Here is a 23,330-nt window from a genome sequence, read left to right as displayed (position 1 = left end):
TTAACTTGTTTGTTTAATGCCTCAATTAGTATAGAAGTTAGAAAAATGGTAATTAACATTGTGAAATTATTTACTGACAGCTTGAATCTACAAAGCTAGGAACTTGCCCAAGGCATCTTGTACAGAAGGCTCTTGAAACAGATTGTGTAAAAATCACAATTATGACTTCAGGAAAGGTAGAGTACACCAGTTGAGACATGCAACTGACTCTTAAGGGAGGGGGAGGAGGGGAATTCAAATTTTGTACTACACAGGCACATCCAAATATAAAATCATTCCTCACACTTAGCTGTCAAGGGCTCCAACAGTTGCTTTAGGAAGCATTACATCTCATGAGTGGGGAAGTTCTGACTGGCGTGTAATTCTCACAAAATACACTAAGAATTTGCCACTCTCTTCAGTTTTCTATTGTAAGCTACACGTTAGCCGAGATGGGTTTTATAACTGAAATATCTAGGAAGCCTGAGAAACTAGCTAGTTCACAAGAGACTAGCTTAGAGTCCACGCAGACTTGTGACACTTCTTCTCCCTAAACCCTCACTGGTATTCTTAAGCAAAAGTGCAGCCCTGTACTCAGAGCAATAACCAGGATTCATCAACTTACGGGCAGGCACCTCTGCAATGTAAACCAAGGTTCATTTTTAAATGCTTATTTCTGATACCTGCAGGCCTCATTAGATAAAAAAAAGGTTTTAAAAAAATCATTCAGCCATCATTTATTCTGTAATCTGAATGGAGACTGGTTTACGCTCCACAAGAAATTCATCATTAACTACCATTGTGATGTTTTATAACTGGCTATTGTGCATGATTGGGCTGTAAGCATTTTTCCACGCCGGTTCAGGAATCCCGGGCTTTGCGCACTGACAAATTCTTGGACAAGGTTGGATCTCAGGACAATTCTCGGGACTTCTAAAAATGGGATGGTTGCAATGGCAAAGCCACCATTTTTCAAGTACACGTCGAGTCTGTAATGCATAACTAGCAGGTTTTTTTGCCATCGGTGAAAGCAGTACACTAATTCACGGACTAATTTATTGAAGTAACTTTTTGCAGCGTGTTCCAGATTTAATTAGTCCAGTGGAACATCAGCAATTTTATAATGCCAATTGTAACGTTCTCCCCACAGACACAAAAAAGTTATAAAAACGTGACTTTTTAAATACCAAGTATAAAGATAGCAGTTGTGAGAACAGAAATGTAAAAAAGGCACATTAAATCTCCTGAGTTGCTACGCTTTACGTCCACTTTACACAGTTATAAAAGACCACTCTGTACTGAATGCCACATACTAGTTACAAGTTGAAGCCAAGATAAGGTTTGTCAAGTCCCGAAAATCAGGAAGAGCTTGAAGCCTGAAGTTAAGATAAACAAACAAAGTTTTATAAGATGTCCTGATCATCTTATCTGGCCCTTGTGAGTCACAAGGATAGGTGGGTGGGGGGTGAAAAGGGAGAGATCACACCAAAAGATTTGAGGGCTTCTGATCTAAGGGAGCATGTCATATCTGCCTAGCATAAAGTAATACAATCAAAAGAAGGAACAGTCTACTGCTAAACCATGAAGTATTTTCTCCACAATTAAACTTGCTTATCTTTCAAATCTTTCAAACAGATGCCAAAGCAGAAACTAATAAGCTTTAGACAGCATTATGTACCAAAGTTACTTACTCTTCCAATTTCTGCAGTCCATGAAACAACGATTGTGTTTGGTACCGTCGTAGATAATCTGACGAGTGAGGTAATGTTGATTGGTCGGCTAGGTCGCTTTGGTTCAACACCATTTTTGGTTGGTGGAAGATAGCCCTAGAAATCAAAGTATTTTTTCCCCTCAGCAAAAAAATAAATACATACTGCTTTTGCCTTCTTCCCCTCTCACCACAGCCCTGCCCCAATAAAAGCTGTGTCTCCCCTGAACCAGGCTGTCTCTTCAATTTAAAGATATATGTAAGTTTTTTCTCTCTCTCTCAGGCAATAAAGTATCAGGTGTTTTACAAGCCCTTTCTCCTTACACAGAGCCTTGCACTTTCCAAGTCCAACCGGAATATGAAAAGGCACCTTTGCCATCTCTCTTGTCTCAGTACTGCTGTTCCCCCTGCCTGGCTACCGCTGCCCGGCCTAATCCTGTGCGCTGCCCCAGTGCTGTACCTTGGCGTTTTTCTCTTTAGTCCTGTCGGTCAGTGATGGTTTATTCCCTGCACAGACAGCCTCCAAAACAGAGTCCAGTTTCAGCCAGACTCACTGGGTGTTTGTCAAACACAAAAATTTACTGTCATGTTTTTTGAACGTTAATCCTTTGGATCTACTGGTTGGTCTCCTGAGAAGCAATTTACTTAACTATCTTTTCCATTCATCTATCCATCTTCATTCAAATGCTCCACAATGTGAAAACAAAGGTTGGGATAAATTCTCACACTAATTTCTGACAGACGGTTCCTAATAACACTATCGAATTATGTATATCAAAATAACATCTTACTTACTGGAAGGCTGCATGGTTTCCCATTTACTTTCACACACAGGTTGGGTGGGAAGTGATCTTCTTGTGGACAACTGGTTTCTGATAAACAAAACCTAAAAGCAAAGAGCTTCCATCATCTTTCACTTCTAAAGTGATTTAAAGATCACCTCTTCCTAGAAGTAATTTTTTTTTCCACTAAGTTATGAAAACATGACAAATCTTGCTAAAAACAGTCCTCAAATTAGCTGTACAGATCATTAAGCAGGAAAGCCCCCCAAAATTACAGGTTTGGATCAATATGGCTGTAGCTTCCTCCTCAGATTTCTTGAATTCCTCAGACTGACTCTAACTCATTCAGATATGCAAGTTCCTGTTACAAAAGATAGATCATCCGATTGTCTTTCCTACCATTTCTCCAGCCTGACCTCATGATACAAGACCAGGGTTTCACAAAATATACAATCTCTTCAGCTGGCCCTCCCCCAGTTCAATAAGCCAGCCAGCTGTTTAGTCACACCGTCAAATGCTATCCTCATGCCTACGTCTGAACTTAAGACAGTTTTATTTATTTACCTAAGTTCAGACAGGCTTGTTTGCTGCTGGAACCAAAATGAGACACACCCTTCCTTGCTCTACGAAATGTGTGAAGGCCAAGATCGCGGACAATAGGCATTCAAAGGACCAAAGAGAGCCTCTCGGCTCCACTGGAGTTCTTCCAGGGGGCCTGCCCCATCCATGCAAACGTGCCATCACATCAGGGTGTAGCTATTCAACGCAGCTGAGCCTAACAGGCTGCTGCTCTCAAAAAGGGGGAGCTACCTTCTGTCCCTGTTCTTCCCCATGCTCTCCTCATCCCTTTGTCCATCTGACCCAACACCGAGCCAACCCGACTTGCTGATCAGCAGAAGGTATCCTAACAGGCAAGACCCAAAAGCAATCGCTGTCTGGCGAGTTAACAGCTCACCACGCAGACACGACCAGGGGGATGAAAAGCAAGACAGTCATTTTTGACAGAAGCAAGCTCTGAAGTCAGCTCTGCTCACAGCCCTCCACAGAATTACAGGGATACAGAGGATTTAACCAACTTGCGATACATTTGTCAAAACCTCTAAAATAACCAACAGGTTAAGACCCCATCTGGTGATTCCCGAAGTCTTGCCTTCCATCGCCTTAAGAAAAGTAGACCTTGGGTCGCCCTGCCCAGCAAACGCTGTGTTTGACATCTCTGCTAGGAAAAATAACCCTCCCTGCATAGCAAAGTAGATGCAGGATTCTGACATGCCAGGTATCAGGCCACCAGCAACTTCAGGAAAGCTGCATATTACGAGGACAAGTAGTTAGGTCTGCCCTTTTCAAAGCAGCCAACAGCAAGCTTTTCTCAAGGGAACAACTGGATGAGACTCTTCTCCATAAAGGAAAGCCCAACCTGCTGGGGAACATGTATCTGATACATTTAAAAAACCAGCAGCATCAAGAACAGGCGATACAAATACATACCTTAGCTGGACCTGTACTGTGAAGTCACATTTGGTCCCAGAAATATCCCTAGAAACAACAGAACACAGGTTAAAACCTATTGTTCACACAACAGGTTCATCAATATTTTCTCAGAGTTTGCTGTAAGTTCAATGTATGTAAACCACACTTTCCAGTATCTATAGTGCTCACCACACTTTCCTTCTTCTGGTCAGCCAAACCACCACTCTCAAGACACACTAATAGGTACGCTTTTTATTTTTCAAGGTAAATAAGCCAATTACATTCTCATCTGACCTCTACCACTTCCCTTTTTTTCTATACTATAAAGAAAATTCTGATGGGTTGCTATGAAGTACAGCTTTATAGTGAATAAACATGCAACTTGACAAAGGAGCTGACTGATGGCGAGAAAGGGCTGCAGGAAGGAGAGTTATGTATTTGTACAGCACTTAGTACAAGAAAAACCTGCCCAATACTCACTGGACAGCGGTGGTATTTAATTCTCTCTTCCTCACCCTTTTCCTCTCCATCAGCTTACATACAAAGGAGAAAAGAATTGCCCAGAAGAGTATTCTCCGAGACGCTACACACACACACCCCTGTGTTCTTTAAAAGCACATTTCAAAATGAAAGATATGGTAAGCTAGTTCTTTTTTTGATTTATTTTTCTTTAAATACTGTATTACTGATTAAACTCACATTGAACTGCTGATTTGCTGCACTTGTTGTGGCGTCAGTGCAAATGCAAAGCAGGTTTCTCGAAATCGCTGACTATTATCTGATGCTAGAAGAAAACAAGAGATCATCACTTTAAAAACAGCAAATAGAGAATAATTAACAGAACGATCTCCTTTCATTAAAGTGTCTACATATATATACCCACATTTTTATAGCAAGCCCAACAGTATGACACACATCTGCTTCTGTAAACAATTAGAGAGTCAACAAGACAGTTGGCATTTAAACCCTCCTGTAAATAAAAATACAGTCAACAAACTTTATAGGCATATAAAGTATACATTAAAAAAAGTGATACAGATAACAGCAAAGCTGAGACAAGTCAGCTTAAGACTTTCTATCAGTCATGGTAACTTAATGCTAAATGTTCTTTCATATTAAACAAAAAAAGTTCTTAGGAATTCTCATCAATCACTTTTTTAATTTCCTTTAACGCACAAAATCATGGATTAGCCTGTAAAAGTATACAGAGTGACTGAGAAGTAGAACACAGGCAACTTCTCACATTTCAATAAGACACTTTATGGAGTTAAATGCACCAAATATATAATATGCAAACAATTCACGAGATACACAAGCATGAAATCTGGTTTCAAAGTCCTTCAACTCTGCCCCATAGTGCTGCATAACAAAACAAACAGTACTTAGGAATTAATGCACCTGCTGAAAAACCAAAGAAATGTTAAACATCTCCAAAACAGTGCTTACATCTAAAACACATCCCTTCGCCAGGGCTACAGGCACCACTGCAGTACAGAACCATACACAATGGCAATGAAAATGGCTTTTAAAAAAAAATAAAATGAAATAGCGAAGCATCTCCCCAGAGAACTGTTCAACATGCTCATCAACACATTTATTGAAGTGAAAGCTGTAAGAAGCTTGCCATTCAATTTCATTATTCTTAATAATTTTATAAGGTTACGAATAACTATACTGTGTATTAAACACTCGATAAATTTATCATTTTTTGTTTCACTGTAATACACTTCCTGACTCATCCTTGAGTGACAGATGAGCGAATACTTCAGGGTGATACTTCAGATATTTTGTTAAAAACAGCATGTGGTAGGTTGGAACCAACAATAGGAGAGACACTGACTTAGTATAAATATTAACAGCAGCACTCTCACAAAATTACATTTATATCTTTCTTGTATGACAATGCTACAAGATCTGCACGTTTTATGACATTATACGCAACGACCACATGCAGTTCATTTATCAGTTGCTCTAAAGCTAGATGGGCAAGAATAGGTAATATATACCAAACAGCAACTTTGGTGAAAATACTAGCAATAGTAAATCTTTTTAAAAGCATTAAGTTATATAAAGAACTTTTTCTATTTTTATATCTGTGTATTTCCTTTTTTTCCCCAATAAGAAGTTCCAAAGGCACCATTTGGGCTCGGGTGCAGCATGCAGCCTCGTGTTAACGTTTAGTTGGACACTCATGCCTACAGTATCCAACATCTATTTTTTATTTTAATACGTCTTCAATTACGTTTCGTCAAAAGGGCGTAAGACGACAGCCACTCATATTACCACAATGTAAGAATTTGCAGGAAATACAAACACAATGTATACAATTAACAATGCAAATCTGTTACAATATTTGGTCTTCAATATGACTTTATACCTATTTTTAGCTATAAATTGAAAGATCAGAATTATATACTGTAATCAACAAAAGCTGAATTAGCAAAGTTAAATAATGCACTGCAGACCAGAGAACTGAATGAATTCAAGTTATCATTTCATATTTTCACATGGTTAAAGGTGGTCTTCCTCTGTTGGTTGTGTTTTCCTCCCCTGTATTATTTGCTTTACCCTAGAAATTGTCAGTTTTGGCTTTATCAGAGAAGTTCTGGAAGGTCTTTGCAAACATTTGTTGTGAACTCCAACATCTTTAGTTGAAGAACAAGGCTGCTGAACATTTAACTAAGGCTACCTTCATTTGAAACTTAATTATCCAAAGAAGTTAAACGGCAATTATTCAAAGAAGTTTAAACCCAAATTTCCCAAGCAATCTTTCTCCCTTTCAGCTGCTCGGTTTTTTGCTTGTTTTGGTTTTGCAGCATCCCCAATTTAAAGATAAGAATCAAGCAGGTAATATGGATTTTTGCAAGCGTTAGAAAGAAGGGAGGAGCAAAATAACTGTTAGCAAAACAGCAGAGGTCCCACAATTCAATCCTTTTCCTCTGTTCGTTACTGTTTGGTAGTAACGCAAGACTTATTTTTGCTAAACAGAGATAAGTGGTCTTGAAAAGTGGGTTTCTAACTTCTATATTCAGTCTCATCATGCTCACTGGCCAAATTAAAACGGCAGAAAATGAAAAAGTACATTCTTCAGTGCTGACATGGGAGCTTTCATAATTCCAGTTTCTTCACGAGCTATAGTTCCAGTGCATGTAAAAGACAATTAATAGCCTCTGCTTGAATGAAAAATTTTTGCAACAGAAATAGCCACTTCAAACTCCTAACTGTGAAAATAGCACAGAATCTGAGCATTATGAATAACTGCGTTGTACGCATCACAGTTAATGAATTTACTCTTAACTAGAATCCACCTAAAATGAAAAAGGCAAGGAGGGAGGCTTTGGGGCTGGGGGGAGGCTGGGCGGGTGGCTGGTTTTAACACTGTCAGTTTAGACTAAGAACAAAAAGGCCTCCGACATTTCTTCTTACGCTGGCTATTAACTTCATATGCACACGTCTTAATAACTGTAAGCAAATTGTAAGCAGAAGTCTATGAGCTGATAGATCAATGGTCCCCAGTGATGGGAGATGTACTTCATCACACACCGCTTGAGCTTTTCTTAGCTGTAAAACAGCATTAATATACACATGCCGTGTTTTCAATACATTGCTTTTGTGTACAAGCAATCATTGTGATTACCATGGGAGCATGGCCAAATTGCAAAGAAGGAAGAAACAACTTGTTAATTAGGCAAAGATGATCCAAAAGCCAATCAAAAGATTTCCAAACTCCTGACAGATTGAGCAGTACAGACAGAGGAAGACAGACAAGAAGCTACATTACTCTGAACTAAAAGAGAGCTGCACTCCAACTCCTGAACTAGTATTAGGGTACAGCTCTGCCCCTTGGATGTGTAACTACCAACTGGAAAAAGAGCAAATTTAAACAGCAATTGCCCAATTCAGTGTGTGCTACCATAAGCAAGTCTAACCTTTAGGAACAGGCACATTTCAGCAAATTAAAGACAGAATTTAGATCTTGACATTCAGCACAATATTAAGAAATGGTGAGAACAAACTATGCAAAGAACAAACACAATCAGTTTAACCCAGACACAAAACAACTTGTGAAAGAGGCCAGGAACAACAGTGAAAACACCAGGCTACCACATTGGGAAGCACAGTTAAGATTTACACGGGCTGTGGTGGTTAAAAGCATTGCTTCCATTTTCTCGCTTTCAGCGAAGATCCCCAACTGCTGCTCTAACGCCAGCCCACCGGGACAACCTCCCACCTGCCCCTGCTGCGGGGAACCCGGCTCCCCGCACCGGCCCGGCGTTCGCCAGCCCGGCTGCGGAAAGCAAGGTAGGGCAACATATACCCTCCAGCTGCAAAATCATGGCAAGTGAATTCAAACCGAGGTCAGTTAGATACAGTAAGTCAATAGCTTCCTAAAGACTCTGTTTGCCACACTTGAAAACCAACTGCGGGTTTATTTTGCTGCCTGACGCGCTATTGCAAACCAGAGCCGTGAGGGGGTTTGCCGGGGGACGTGGAAGGGGCAGGCTGGGGAGGAGGACCTGGGCTGCGGGTCTGGGGCTCGCCTAGGAGGAAGGGGGCCATGCAGCAAACAAAACCAAAAGCATCCTCTGGAAGGGAGATGAAACATGTTTTTTCTTTGTGGTTTTCTCTAATCTGCTCCCATATGTTTTCAGGCAATCCTTTTAGATCCATATCTATTATTTCTAGATCTACTTACCCTACAAACGATGCATGAAACACACGAAACAGTTAATTTAGCAGCTTTACTATTAAACACTAGGCTTCCAAGCTCAGCTATGACTATACAAACTCCCCTATTTCTAAGGTCTTCAGATTTCTCAGGAAGAGACACTGGAAATCTGGAATTTAAGAGTGTAGAAACGCTAACAGATTTCTATTAATTCATCTGGTGTATCTGCCGTGTTTAGGAATACCAAGCAGATCCTGGCAAGTCAAGCACATAATTTACTTTTAAAGTTCTGGAGTATGATTAAAACCAGAAATATGCAAATATATAGTTTCATACAAGAAAATCGTTTTGATGGCTACATACATGCAACCATGCCCTGCAAACAACTATTATTATTTAACAAAAGAAAGGCAAAAATAGATCTTCAATTGAAAACTGAGTGGCCTAAAATAGAATTTATAATCTAATAAAGCTGGAATCTAGCCAGGACAAGAAAATTAATGTGAACATACTTAAGAAAGTTGCCAGGAAGTTTTTTTGGGGGTTGTTTTTTTTTTTTTTCCCCCCGTAACTATGAATTATTAAATTTTATAACCTTTTCTTTAGCACTCTCTGAATGGTACAGAGCTTGGAGGATTAGTCAAGACTGGTTTATGGGCCACATCTCCTTCGCGATCTCAGAAAGGAGGTACCATGCACAAATGTCTAATGGACTTTTATATTTATTTTTTTTTAAATTTACATATGAAGAACAAAGGCACAGTAATTTTAAAAAAATTACCATGAATCACAAGCATCGCTTTACCTTGCTGCTAAAACATTTCCTGAATAATTTAGAGATTTGAAAGGGCAGGTTTTGAAAGTATAATAAAAAGCTTTTCAAGCAGACTTATGTAATTAAATGGGTGTCAACGAGAACAGTTTCAGACAAGCCGTACAAAAATCCACTTCTCATCTTACCGGAATCTCACCATTTTTGAGGGGGAGCTGAGGGGGCGGGCAGAGGGGAGTGTTTACTACTACTTCATTCATCCAGCTTAAATCCAGGAAAGGCAATGAACAAAATCCACATTTTCTTGTAAACACGTACATACACTTAGTAAGACCCAGCACAAGCTCAGGTCCGCCGCCTCTGCAGGTCCCCAACATCAGTACAACACACTAAAACGCCTAAAACCTCGCAAAAACGCTAGAGCAGAGCTGCTTCTTCAGAGCTATTCTTTTTACCAATACGCTATCCCCACAGTTTCCTGAATTATTTCATGCTTACCTCATTCAAGTAATGATCCAAACAGCATATGGGATTGGTATACATTAAGCAAGAGTGACCCAATTATGCATTGCCTGTTGTATATTTTGTTAAACATTTCACGTGAGTTTTCAAAATTTGAGCAAAAACTATTTTAATACGTGACAGTATCATTCACAGCACCAAAACACCTAAAATTCTATATGAATGTATATATACATACGTGTGTATATAGAGCGACAATGAATATATTACTTATATAAGTAATAATAATGGCACATAAAAATTTATTCTTTATTTTGGAGAAACCCTATAGCGCTAGAGTGAAAAAAAGAACCCAGCTTGAGTGGCTGCATTTTCTACAGCTCTAAAAATATTCTGTTCCACCTCACCAGTACCCAGGGCTAAAAATAGCCACACAATCTTTCTGCAGTAAAATACCTCTTGCTGTCTTGAGAAAAAGCCAGTCTCTACATTTCCATTCAAGAGCAGATACCTTAAAATCTTTAATGAATCTTACGTTATCACATTGTTGAGGTGCTGATGCTTCCTAAAGCAACAGCAGCTGACCATCATACTGCCAATATACTGAAGTTAATCTTTTCCATCTATCGTCACCAAGTGCAGCTTATTAAGTAGTGAAGGGAACATATTGCCTTCTAATACAGAAAGATACTCGGACTAAAATTAAACTTGCACTTTACACTGCAGTAATTACCCAAGTTCAGGCCACAAGAAAAGCTATCGTTGCACTGGCCTATTACCAATGATTTCCAATAATAGCATGTTTATTTCTGAAGGCAAAAATAGTTATGTTAAGTAAGAGTATCAAGACTATAGCAAATTTTTGCTAAATGCTGTGAGATAAACAAGAGATGTCGAACTGGTTATTCACTAACCTAATCCAGTACAGAATTTTGATCAGTTAAATTTGTCAAAATATTTGCCAGAAAAACCTAGACACTGTAGAAGTCGTCAACCCAACACATAAATAATTCTTGCTTATCTTCCCCAGATAGGTAAGATACCTCATTTAGTTGCAGCACAGGCATTTTGCTTTTTCTTTTAAACAACAGAAGGCATTGTATCAATTCATGTTCACTCCTCTCTCAAATATCACTGCTGAAAATTTAATACACTGCCTCCAAGCTAGACCAAAATTACTGCATTTAGATTAAGGCACAGAAAACGTTTACCTTTTAAAAAGGTAAGATTCAGACAGGCTTTGAATTATGTTGAATAGCAGCAGAAGCCAGGCAATTCCTCACACGATACCACACACACATAGCTCCCCATAATGTAGTTTGTCCAAAACCTCTTGTATCGATCCTGAACGGGGTTCATTTATACAACCGCTTTTGGAAGCGAGATCAAATGCCTGTGTACAGCACACGGCAATATCTGTATATAAGCAGAAACCGAGCAGCTCCATGGGAGAGAAACGATGAGAGGATACACCTTCACGGGGGATCTACAACATCTCGGGATGCACCATTAGCCCTTTTAAAACCACCACAATTTATGAAGTTCCTGGGTAGCGCAAATGTTTATACATAAACACTTCCTTTCCATGAACCACAACCTCTTAGCACCAAGCTCCTGCCATCTTCTGGAATCAAGCAGCAGTACCTTTTAAACGACTACCCACCATACCCTGAGTTCCCTGCTACCCCTTAACCGCATTCGCAGTGTGCGCTATCGGGTCTGTCCCAGCCAGACTCCTCCTCGGACAGCCACCCTCTCCCCTGGAAGGCAGGAAAAGCCTCTTGCTCATCGCCAGAGCCATGTCAGAGCGGGCCAAAGCCGGACCCGACGCCCCGACCAGCTGCGCGCCAGACACCCAAGAGCGTGGCCGAGGGCTGTGCGGAAGCGCAGCGTGCCCCGCGCGAGCCGCGGGCTTCAGGAGCTCAGCCGCACCGAGCTCGGGCCCAGCATCACCAGAAATCCCAGATGTCCCCTTCTGTTTTGTCACCCACTCGCTGTGACATCTTGGCCACTTTGCTTCATTTCAATCACTTATCACAATGGACGTTGCGTAACCTTAACATTTCAAAACACTTCAAAACTACTTGAAGGGAAGCGTTTTAGTAAACATACAAATCATTCTTCCCTTGACAGCTCTTAATCCACTTCCACGGGTTACAACTGCACTACGCTCACAAATACACTGCATTACTATGAAGTGACAATGCCACATTCTTCAGCTTAAACCAGACAAAAAACTGAACTCAGGTTCTGCTCAGTCTGCTGCAGTTTTCACTTAAGACCATTTTTAGATTCTGTTCAACTTAAGCTTTTAACAGTTAATACTCAGAAGGAATAGGCAGAGCTACACTGGGGGTGGGAAAGGCAGGGAGTAAAGAGACATGAAGGAGCTTATTTGAAATAGTGCCTAAATATATATATGAAAATAGCCTGGAAATACTCCAAGGGCTACAATTAATTCATAAATATTACGTATTTTATAACTCTCTATGATACGTTGTATAAACAGAATAGAACAGCTGGAAACTCTGTGCAATTGGACAGATATTTATGTTTGATTATTTTTTTAATCAGTCATGTATTAGAGCATTTCTGAGCAATGAGGATTTCTGAAGACCTACAGTAAGTGCTAAGGGACAATTTCATGCCAGCCTTCAGTGCCAGAACTCTCTGCCCTCCAACCCTACCTCTGCGGAGTAAATCCCCACCTACTCCAGCTCTCCTCTCGCCGCTGCCTGTCCTGGGCCCGCAGATCTCCATCGCACATCTGGTCCATCATTTTGCCAGAGGGAAGGAACATCACTGGATCCTCCGTACTCAAGTCACTTCATTTCTTCAGACACCTAAATTTATGTCCCAGAACTCAACTGCTGCCATTCAGGCTTGAAAATTTTAGCTTCTATTCCTAAGAGCACCGACGGCAGTTAAACACTTCAAGTGAGCAGTACTAAAAAGCTAGCACTGCTACGTCCCTATGCGGGGTACGCTGCTCCTAGCCTATTTTTACTCTCAACAAGAAAGTAGCAAGTTTTAGAAGGCTAACAGGAAAGGCAAAAAATTAAGTTTAAAGTTCATGATTAGATAACAGAGTCCCTAGTAAGCTTTCTACCAGGATTAGCACAAGCCGTATCATCTTTTTCTAAAAGCCATCACGAAGGGAGATAAAAGTATCTCTAAGAGACTCCAAGTTACTGAAGACTTCCAAGTCCCAGCAGCCTTTCCAACAACTACTAAGTGATCTCAGCATCTTGGTTGCAAGAGAAAATCTTAAAAAAATGCATACTGCAACAGCACAGCTTCGTCTCTCGTGCTATGCGAGCACCACTGCTGGGCCTCAAGCTCTCCAAACACTTAAAAGGGATACCACTCCAAGCTTAGATTGGTTCACTGATTATTAATGGATTACTCACATGCTTTGAGTCAACCACGTGGTTTGCCATAATTCCTTCTACTAAAAGCTTTAATTAGAATCATAGAATATCCCGAGTTGGAAGGGACCCACAAGGATCATCGAGCCCAACTCCTGATCAAATTACCAATTATCAAAAAGATAGCCTCATTTGGTGTTGGGAAGCAAAGTGGCAAAGTAGATCCATCCACATCAGAGCAGCGGTGTCTGAAAACATCCATATCCCGTAAGGTCCTGGAATTTGGGTGATCTCAGTTCTACGCATGAGGAGATTGAGCAATCAGCTAAAGCGAGCAGTAATAAATTATACTCCTCCTCTTGTAGCACCACAAGAGCTACCCAGTTGGTTAAAACTCTCTCATACTTAAAAGAAACAGACTGTAGACGATGGAAAGATTTTCTATACATAAACTTGAAGCATACCACATGCAAATACAAGTTGAAGCCAAAAAAAGAAATTTAAGCGTACTGTAATTCTACTTCAGCTACAGCACTTCAACAAGAGAGGTAATATTTCAGCTTATTCTTGCACAATTAAAAGCTGTAGAGCCGGAAGTCAGAAGGCTCCAGCCCGAGTTGAGAATATAGTGTTTTGTTGAACTTCCTCCCACAAAGTACATTTAAAAAAAATAACAAACAGAGAAGACAGTAAAAGCGTGACTTTCATACAAACCGTGATACCGATTGCACAGACCAACAGATCAGCTTGCTGATATATGAAAGGGAGAAATACTTGCCAAACAAAACTTCTATAGTTTCCAACCTAGATTACTAAGTGCACTGAATTGTTTAAGTGTTTAATAGCTGTACCTCGAACTCCAGTGACCCTAAAGATTTTAGTCACATCAGTTGCAAGATCTGTCTTCAAAAATGCAGCATGTCAAAGTAACCATGATCAATCACAGTCAAAAAGAAAATTTCAAGGTAAATGCAAGTCAGAAGCATGAACGCTGGTCAGTAAGCACACAATTCTTGAGGGCGGGTACCAGGGGTGAAATTCTGCTTATTGGAGAAACCCTTTTATTAGAGTCCACAGATTAAGAAAGTAAACTAAGACCTAAGCAAATCAAGACAAGCTTCAGTAGAGCCTTTGGAAGCTCCTTTCACCCGACGGAGCCAGTATCTGCAGGATGGCAGGTAGGGTACAATGCTTTCTGTAGGTGATACTCTGACTCCCCAAAAAGCCTGATGTTCGTCTCCTCCCTCCGGGAGAGTGAGACCTGCAGGTAAACATCCTGATTTCCACAGCTCAGATCTGAGTTTCAATGTTGTGTTCCACATTGCTTAACCCTGAAGTACAACAAATAAATTGTAGGGATCGTCCGTATGCCATTCGAACAGCTTTTAAAAGAGTAGCAGAGCCCACAGCCTCTTTAATCCTTGAAATGGAAAGAAAAGGTTAATTTCCCCTGACAGGTAAGTAAAGACCCACAACCTAGTTAAAATGTTTTTTGGAACAACTACACAGCTAAAGCAATTAGGAATGACATACGCTGTAACAGGAAGTATTTTTAAGATGTTGTTTAACTCTCTAATGTCCCTTCCATAATAATCTGGCAGAATTTTGGTACTCGTTACTCACCTCATAGTAAACACATTTCACCACACAGACGAGATCTTATCTGTGTGTTAAAAGTTACTTTTAGAAAGTTGGCCCTATGCTTAAAAAACAACCAGTGAGCAGTGTCTGTGCACTGGGGGCTGAAAATAGGGGAAAATTCAGTGAAAGCTGCAGCTTCACTTGAGAAACTAGCAACCAAAATTCTCCCATTTAAAGGAGTTCCTCTTCAAAAAACAACAGAGAAGTCACAATAATAAGGCAACTTTCATACATTCCATCAAGGCCAAACTGGATAGTTTTTCCTCCAAAAAAAAAAAAACCAGTCATATCATCACATCAAATCGTGGTTAACCATGGGGCAGAGTGCTCAGACTTCTCACCAGCGCTGAAAGAGCTCAGTGTACAGAGTCATCCACCAACATACATTTTGAGAATACAGAGCATTCCTAGTTGGCTTGTACACAAAAACATCCAACACAGATGCTTTCTCAATTTTGCAGTGAGGATGACTAATAAAATATGGATCAAATTCAAACAGCTCCACTGAACATGGACAGGTATCTCTTCGTCTCAGATAAACGAACCCACTGACAGTCTTCTCGGGGGTAAAGAAAACGCTGTCATCCCCTGACAGCAGAGCCAGCATCACCATAACCGTCAGCATTAGCACATGGCTCTGGCAGAGCTACGCAGGAGTCGGGTACTTGAAACACTCGGAAGGAAGCGAGAGACTCTGCTATCTGAGCGGAGTAACAGCAGGAGAAGAGTCCCACCGTCAGCAGGGCCTAGCTGCTATTTTCAGTTCTTCAAAAAGAGCAGGTTGAGGTAGCATAGGCTGAGTTTACGAGTTCAACTAGCTGGGCAAGTCTGCTCTTCTGCGAGCATCCTACTCACTGCTGCAAGTTGTACGGGCTGGTGTAAGCCAGAATAAGTTTAAAAAAAGACCAACGACAACAACAAAACAAGGATAGCCAACAGCCTTCTAACCTTAGCTTGTCACACATGCTTCAGCCAGCCACGCTCAAGTAAAGATCCTCGGTAGCTGCCGGTGAGAGGGGTACGGATGGATAAAGCACTGCATTTCCCCCTTGCCATGGATCCAGCCCAGTGAGCAGTCAGCATGCGGATTTTAATCACAGTTCAGAGCTACATTTTGAGGAAGCAACTATAAGAAGGTAACATCCATTTCCTCCTTTTGTTCTTGACATTAAAAATAATAGTTAGCAAATTTAATTTCCTTATCTGTTATTCACATTAGCTTGTGTACTACCAGCTACGTGAAGTATTTGGGTACAGAATGCATGTTCAAGTGCCTTGCTGTGCAACTCCCTTCCCCGCGGCTTTGTCAAATTATTGTTTTTCAAATTAATAATCATGTCTTGATGGGACAGAAGACTACTACAGAAACCTTCCAAGCAATTCCACCTTGACTTGGGAAAGACCAGGGAGAATCACATCCAAAGATGTACTTTGCCCAGCTTTTACATAATGACTATGATTTCAGAAGAATCTAAAGACCCTCAAATCAGCAGAGATCGCACTCATTCTCTCTCTCTCTCACGCAGACACATATCTTTTTCTATTCCAGTAGGTTCCATTTTAAGCAGGGAGATAATTATTCAAAACCCCACATCAGGTCATTCGTTCTTGTGGTGGAGGGAAACAGAGTAAATTCAGAAGTTTTTTTTATCCCCACCCCATGAGGTATCTGATGGGAAAAAGCAAGCAGGAGGTGCTGAAACACTGGCCAAACGCCAAGGAGAAGTTCTGAGTGTTTGTAATACATATCTGCCATTCAAAAACAAAGCCAGAGAACCTAGAAATTTGACATTTGAGGAAACCCACATTGTTTGTAGGGGTGAGAAGGATGCCCAAACCGTTTGGGGCAAATATTCCACAAATTAAGACTTTTTAGTTAGAGTATCAGTAACTGTATAAATGGAGAAAATTAATACAAGCCTGCTCCATACTTGCATTTGAAACTCCTAAGCTGTATGCACAATTGCTGCAAGTTGTTTTGAAAGTGTATAAAGCTGCATATCACTGGTTATTAATCCAATAGGTTTTTCATTAACATGTATGTATTTATTACTCTAAAATACCTTCATGACATTTATAGTTAGCCATTTTACGATCTGTAGCAACATTACTTTCCACTACAAAAGGAAACAACGAATCATTTCTCATATGCACGGACACTGAAGCTCTCTCTTCCCCCAAAAGCACAGGAAAAAAAGGCTTTTTAATAGTATTGCTTCAGACAAACAGAAAGACATCTGCAGACAGGATTCACATTTAAAACAAAACCCCAAATAGCCCCTTAAGTTAACTGAAAGGGCAGAGATTGCTTAAAGAGGTATCTGGTTAGAATTTCAGCCACCTCCATTTTCTTACCCTGACACTCAGAGTCGACAAAGGGGAAAAAAAATATCCTATTGTACATAAACTCCTCAAGCAATAAGACATGACAGAGAGTGAATTACGATCTCTTCATTTGGGGCCAGTCTGTCAGGCACAGAGCTGACAGCAAAATGTTCTTACCACATCTAGGAATAAACACATACCATAATTCCTGCATTGGAATGTCTTATTGAAATTATAGCATTATTTTTAAGTATTTATAATGTAAAAGTGATGAGACACATACTGAGTACCCAATTATCCTGTACCACCAGCATTGCCCGGAATGCTTATTAATCAATTAGGGTTTAGATTAAAGCTAAATAGATACAGTAGACCTCTTAATACCTGAACCAGCAGACGAGATTATCAAAAGCTATCTGTTTTTCCCTCAATGTCTCAGTTATAACAGTTAAAACAAAAAATATGCAAACAACTGTGCGATACACTTCAGCAATCTGCAGACTACCATCACCACTCACATATCAGGCCTCCTACATCCCTGTAGCTGTTCAGACTGTTCATGTAAAGTACCTGCTCATTTTTGTTTACAAGGGATTTCTTTCACAAAGGACGTTTTTTTCACTCACCCACCATATCCCCGTATCTACTCTCACGAATCTCCTCCTCCTCCTACCAGCTATTTTCACAGTGAATCTTTTCCAGGGTTTCAAGACAGCAGAAGGTCCCAACATGCAAGCAGCCCCTCCAGAACAGGACTATTGTATTTAAGCACTATTTAAGAGTATTAGAAGTTAACCACGCTGTTAAGTGCTACGTGGAGTCAGAGCCAGAAAAATCGCACGCTGTTATATAACGCTGTGTAAGCATCAGATTATTCTCAGCAGCTACACAAGTGATTTCTACCTTAATACAAAAGACAGTTTAAAGAAAAGTAGCCACAACTTGAAAAGAACCACAAGTCTTCCAAAACTCAGGCGTTCAGGCTGTAATGGATCCCAGCAAATACCTAGCCTGGCATTCTTTCCCAGCACAGATGAGAAGATTTTGTGGGCTTGATGGATTCGAGGGTATTTTTGGTTTGGTCTGGCTTTTTTTTTTTTTTTTTTTAAATAATTAAACTCTACAGTTTATAAGAACTACTGAAAGCAGACAGATTTTTTCCTTTTCCTTAGGTTTAGTTTGTTTCTTGTCAAACTCACTCCTTAAATACAACGGATCTTTGAACCATATTTAGTGGCTCAGCTAAAGCAACTAATGAGTGTTACGTAAGATGTCTCTCCATGTAGAACAATCTGTTCCAAAAGTTACCAAAAATAGCAATTCTCTAAACACTGGTGTGATGCAATATTTAACCAGTTATTGCATTAGCAGCTGAATTCATCCATTACTCTTAAAAAAAAAAAAAAGAGACTTCAAATATTCTTACAACATTTGCAACCTTACCTAGGCTGGTAGGTTTTATCAGCTCATCCAACAAGTCATAAAACGGTAATTTCTGAAGTTTTATGTCGGGGTGGACAGGGTGGAGCGCAGATGTAAGATGGGGGAGTTCCAGTTCATGTTTAGGTCCCAGAAGCGAAACGGGAAGCAATGGTGACGTGGCAGGGTGGCCATCGTAACTGAGCTGTGGAATGGTAGACGGAGACAAAGTTGCTGGCATGGAGCTCGAGTGTACGCTGGGGATGGATAAGTCTGCGGGTGTCATGATTTTCTGAGGGAACCTTCGCCTATAGAGTTCTTTGATTTTCATTTGTACAGCAGGACTGCAGCCAGCCTTTAACAAATGCAGTGCTTTTGTGAGAAGTTCGTGTTTTCGTCCGTGCTTGTTCCTCCCCGCGTAGCCCAGAAGTACTTGCAGTTCAGAAACTCTAAGGCTCATAACCATTTGCTTAAAAGAAACAAAACAAAAAATTAGTATTCAAGTTACATCATCTTAAACACTAACATTAGAATGTGGCTTAATCCCATTAAGCATACAGTTTTTAAAGGCACACCACCGCTGCTCTTCCCCCACTGATTATCTGAAATACAATGTAAAACAGTACTTGTTCACAGACAGATATATCTACTCCAAAAGCCTGTAATGAGCAATTTTTAAAGGGATTTCCATTTGCCATACACAATTCAGGACAGCAATGCTGGGGGTAAAAAAAAGAGAGAAGGACAAGTGGCCAGTACAAAACAACGCTTGTACACATAACTATTTTCTGCTAGCATCTCCAATGTTAACAATTCTTTTGACTTCCAGCTAGATGAATAAGAAGTCACACACTGACAATATCCAAGTCTCCAGTACTTGCACTTAAAAGCTGTGCCAGTCCTTACCTCTGGAACCCTACTTCGCTTTCAAGTCCCTCCCTCACTTTTTGCCATGCAGCGTAACTAATCCACACAGGTTCAAAGGAAAGGAGAGAAATGACCAATGTTAAAAAGAGAGAGAGAAATTCTGTTCTGGATTGTGTTCAGCCCATATGATCACTACTGAGTTAAAGGAAACTTCTTCCAATTCCATTTCCTTACTTCTCACATCCGTGCTGCATGTTCTGTTTTGGATGGGAGAGTAGGGCTTTGCCATCTATTAATGAGCATCTTCATTTACACAGTCTTTTACTGTCTCCCAGTATGGTCTAATGAATCAAACTAGGAAGACTTGTAAACTGTTTCACTTCTTCAGGAACCGAGACAAACCCTATGCAAAGTAGGGAGACCAGCAATCGCCTGTGCGCACTAAGCACTTCCCCGCTGGTCAAGCAGGAGCCAGAAAGTCAACTTACGAGCCTACTTTCTATTTAAAAACTTCTCTCAGTGCTTGACAGCGGCTCGTTCGCCATCACAAGGCCTGTGACACCAGCTGAAATGATAGTCCTGCAGAATTTTGGACTCCCAAGAAATCACAGGAAAGTGAAATGCTTCGAACCCATCGCCACGACTGGCTATCTGGATCTTCTGTGTGAAACCACTAAATACCCCAAATATTTTGTAGTCAATCCCAAAAGATCAAGTTCAAAATAATACTTGAAGTATCTACTTGGAACTAAACCAGCTCATTCAGCTTATCAGGGTTCTGCAATTTCCCAGCCACCAAAGGCTGAATAACCAAATTAGCACTCGCATTTGCAAACAATCTTTGACATAGAGTACAAATGCTCCCATCCTCTCTAGTTCTTCAAACTGCGCAAAGTATTCAAACATATACATTACTCAAGTCGTTTTCACATTAATTCTTAAACCTAAAGTGCTAATAGTAGAAAGTACGCTATCCCTAGCTTTAGCAAAACCAGCCTGAAACTCCTATCAATTCCTCAAACCTCCAGCACCTGCAAGAGCTCCTCAATGCACAGGTGTCCACAAGAGGTATTTCCCTATACTGAAATAGATCCTGCTATTTAAAAGCCCTAAATTAGATGATTCATGTATTTAATGAGGTCTGCACCCAGACAGACAAAATTTCTGCTCTGTTGAACCACACCAACAGAACTGAATAACCTTGCTGCGAATCTTAGATAAACCTTGCTGCAGACTACCGCAAACACTTTGGACAGAACAGGAGTTTGCTGGCATTTTTTTCTCTCCTGAGAACCTACTTCACACTTAAGTAAGGGACTGTCACAGAGCTACTAATGAGAACAGACGAGGTACTTGGTAAGAAACAGAGATGTCTTAAAAGAATAAGGCATTTCAGTTACAATCTGAAGTGTTGACAGCTGAAAGGAAAGTGAAATAAATAGATTTGAAACATGGAAAAACACTATTTATAATGCTTTACAAACATTTCTTCAACAGAATGAGTAGTTACAGCCGAAGGGTTTAATGCCTGCTACCATCACCATCACAAGTCGCTTCCTGAACAGCCAGAACCGCTCAGAGCTTCACTCTCTTCTTGTTTTGTAAAAACTCATAGGCCCAGCCTGCAAAAATCTCAGGGGATTGAGAAATAATTGAGCTAACAGAGAAGCTCCTGCTACATGTTGGATGTTTTCCATTTTTTAAGGTATAGGCAAGTAAGAAGTAAGTATACGGAAAGCAGGGTCCATCGCCTAAGCCAGACTCAAGAACCAAGACAAATAAAATTCCCCAGATCTTCCCCACCCTGGCGCATTCCTTACAAAGGAGGACAAGAACAATTTTGTTTGCAACGTTAAGGGCACTAACAGATACATCGAATAAAAGCGCAGTCACAAAAAAAAGAGCAATAAAGGCTTGGGGGTTTATTACAGTTTGGTATGTTACAGGAATCTTACACAAATACAAGTAAAAAGAGGCAATGCCTTAACACAACCACCCCAAACACACACACGTCCATAGAGTTTTGCCTGCGGATTGTGTCAATCGGCAGCACGGGGAAGCGGAGCCCGACAGCCAGCCGTGCCGGCCAAAGCCTCTCACGTCGCTGCAATATGAACGTGAAAATTCCTCTCCCCTCCTCCAGCCCAGTTGTGTTTTATTTGAGGACACAACCCAGCTCCACCAGCAGAAGTGCCCCTGCCCGTACAAGCACTATCCACGCTACGAGCCCTTGGCCCATGTCACACTGGTACCCTAATCTTAGAACAGGCAGGATAATTATAGCAGGGAAACAAACCGAGAGCTGTCAAACGCACAAAGTAAATACATGAAAAAGCTGCATTTTATAATTTTTTTTTTTTTCCTGTCACATCTCACCTCATCACAATTCAAACCCCTCGCTGGCTTAGTTATACCAGCAAAGCTGAAGGGCAAAGACACAAAGCGTTTTGCTTCAGGAAATCTTGCCTTTTTTTTGTTTTTTTTTCCCTGTTGCCTGAAGTAGAGTAGTAAAAAGATCACTCACAGCAGTACAGCTGCATCTGCAGCAAGCTACAAAACCCACCACAAAGAGCCTGCCTCCCAACAACAGCAGATATCCACAATGCAAATAACTGCCCCTACCTCTGGCTGTTGATCAGAATTGGCAAAATGTTTGGTTTTTTCTTTCCTAACACAAAAGAAAGCAACAACAACAACAACAAAAAAACCAGCAACAAAAAAACCCACAAACAAAAATAAAAGGATATACACAGCTACAAAGGACAGACTGAAGGACAGCTTGCAAACTGCAATTACAGATAACTAGCTGTTTAGTTATGTGTTCATGTACAGGTAAATACTGTTCCTACAGACATCATGCTAGCGCACAAGAAATTGATGCTGTTTAGCTACAAAAAGGTTGAGCTTCTTGCCACCTGCCTAACTTCGGCGTGAGAAACGCAGCAAGCTGACTGCAAGCCAGCTTCAGATACAACAAATCCCAGTATCACACAATCTAGGTGTTCTGATGATGCTGCACATTTTGGTACCTGTCATATCTAGGCACTATCTAAAATTCAAAGAGAGGGCGAGGACAGTAGAAAAATTGTTCAAAGAGTAAGAACAAGCTTTACAGAAACTCGACTTATCTCCGTTTAACAGAGAGTATTTCTATTTTGACTCACTGCAAAGACCTTCAGAGAGTTGAGAAGGTAACTCTACTCTATAAACCTACATCTGACGTTTCCTGCTCAACAACACGCCGCACACACGTGTTCCTCCGCAAAAGCTGCGTTAGTCATGGGGATGGCCTGGCTCGTTATATCCACGCCTGGCTCGTTATATCCACACCCCTTGCAGCCCACGGCCCCTCACCCAAGCCTTGCGTCCATCCTTTCCAAAGCCATCAGGGCATTTCACTCTTAAGACAACTCACCTAATTGTATGTCTCAGGCGGGAGGTCCACGGAAGCAAAGAGGCCAGTTTATTTTCCCACCTCCCAGTTCCTTGTTTCCAAATCCGTGCCACTTTTCTCCTGCCAGATGGTGTGATCCCAACCATTCGATGCAGTTGATGCTGCAGCCGCGTGAGCACGTGCATCTCCCTGTTTCTGGGTGTTGAGGAAACGTTCTCAAGCAACTCATCTGGAAACAAGGATATCTCCTGCCCCACGCCTACTTCAGATAACCAACAAGGTTTGGAAGCAAATAGCTTAAGGATGCAAAAGCAATCCATGGGCGGCATCCTACATCGTTCACCTGCTTCTCTCCTGTGACTCTCGATAGGAAAGGATGTTCTACCTACAGCTCTCTCCTTCAAAAAAAGTTGGTACGCTTTTTTAAAAGCTAACAGATAGGAACATTTTTTTAAGTCTCCCAAACCAAAAATT

General features: G+C 40.8%; 1 protein-coding gene across 4 annotated transcripts in view; it reads right to left on the bottom strand.

Moving 5' to 3' along the window:
• The window catches only part of PIAS1 (protein inhibitor of activated STAT 1), a gene marked incomplete at its 5' end in the record, with an annotated part of 61,334 nt that overhangs the window by 16,385 nt on the left and 21,619 nt on the right, over window positions 1-23,330 (bottom strand). For 3 of the 4 annotated variants that reach the window (XR_014229131.1, XM_082321120.1, XM_082321122.1), the window contains 5 exons: window positions 1,671-1,805; window positions 2,483-2,573; window positions 3,958-4,005; window positions 4,639-4,723; window positions 18,620-19,064. Coding sequence is in view for 3 of the 4 variants with exons in the window: in XM_082321120.1 (XP_082177246.1) it covers window positions 1,671-1,805; window positions 2,483-2,573; window positions 3,958-4,005; window positions 4,639-4,723; window positions 18,620-19,064 (804 nt within the window). Of the gene's footprint in view, window positions 1-1,670; window positions 1,806-2,482; window positions 2,574-3,957; window positions 4,006-4,638; window positions 4,724-18,619; window positions 19,065-22,877; window positions 23,052-23,330 lie in introns of those variants that run through there. The other variant, XM_082321121.1, reaches the window with a different exon arrangement.

This window comes from Platalea leucorodia (genome assembly GCF_965183815.1).
Source record: "Platalea leucorodia genome assembly, chromosome: 9".
In the NCBI taxonomy this organism is placed as follows: domain Eukaryota; kingdom Metazoa; phylum Chordata; class Aves; order Pelecaniformes; family Threskiornithidae; genus Platalea; species Platalea leucorodia.
Note: the sequence above shows the minus strand (reverse complement) of the source record. Positions and strands in the feature narration are given on the sequence as shown.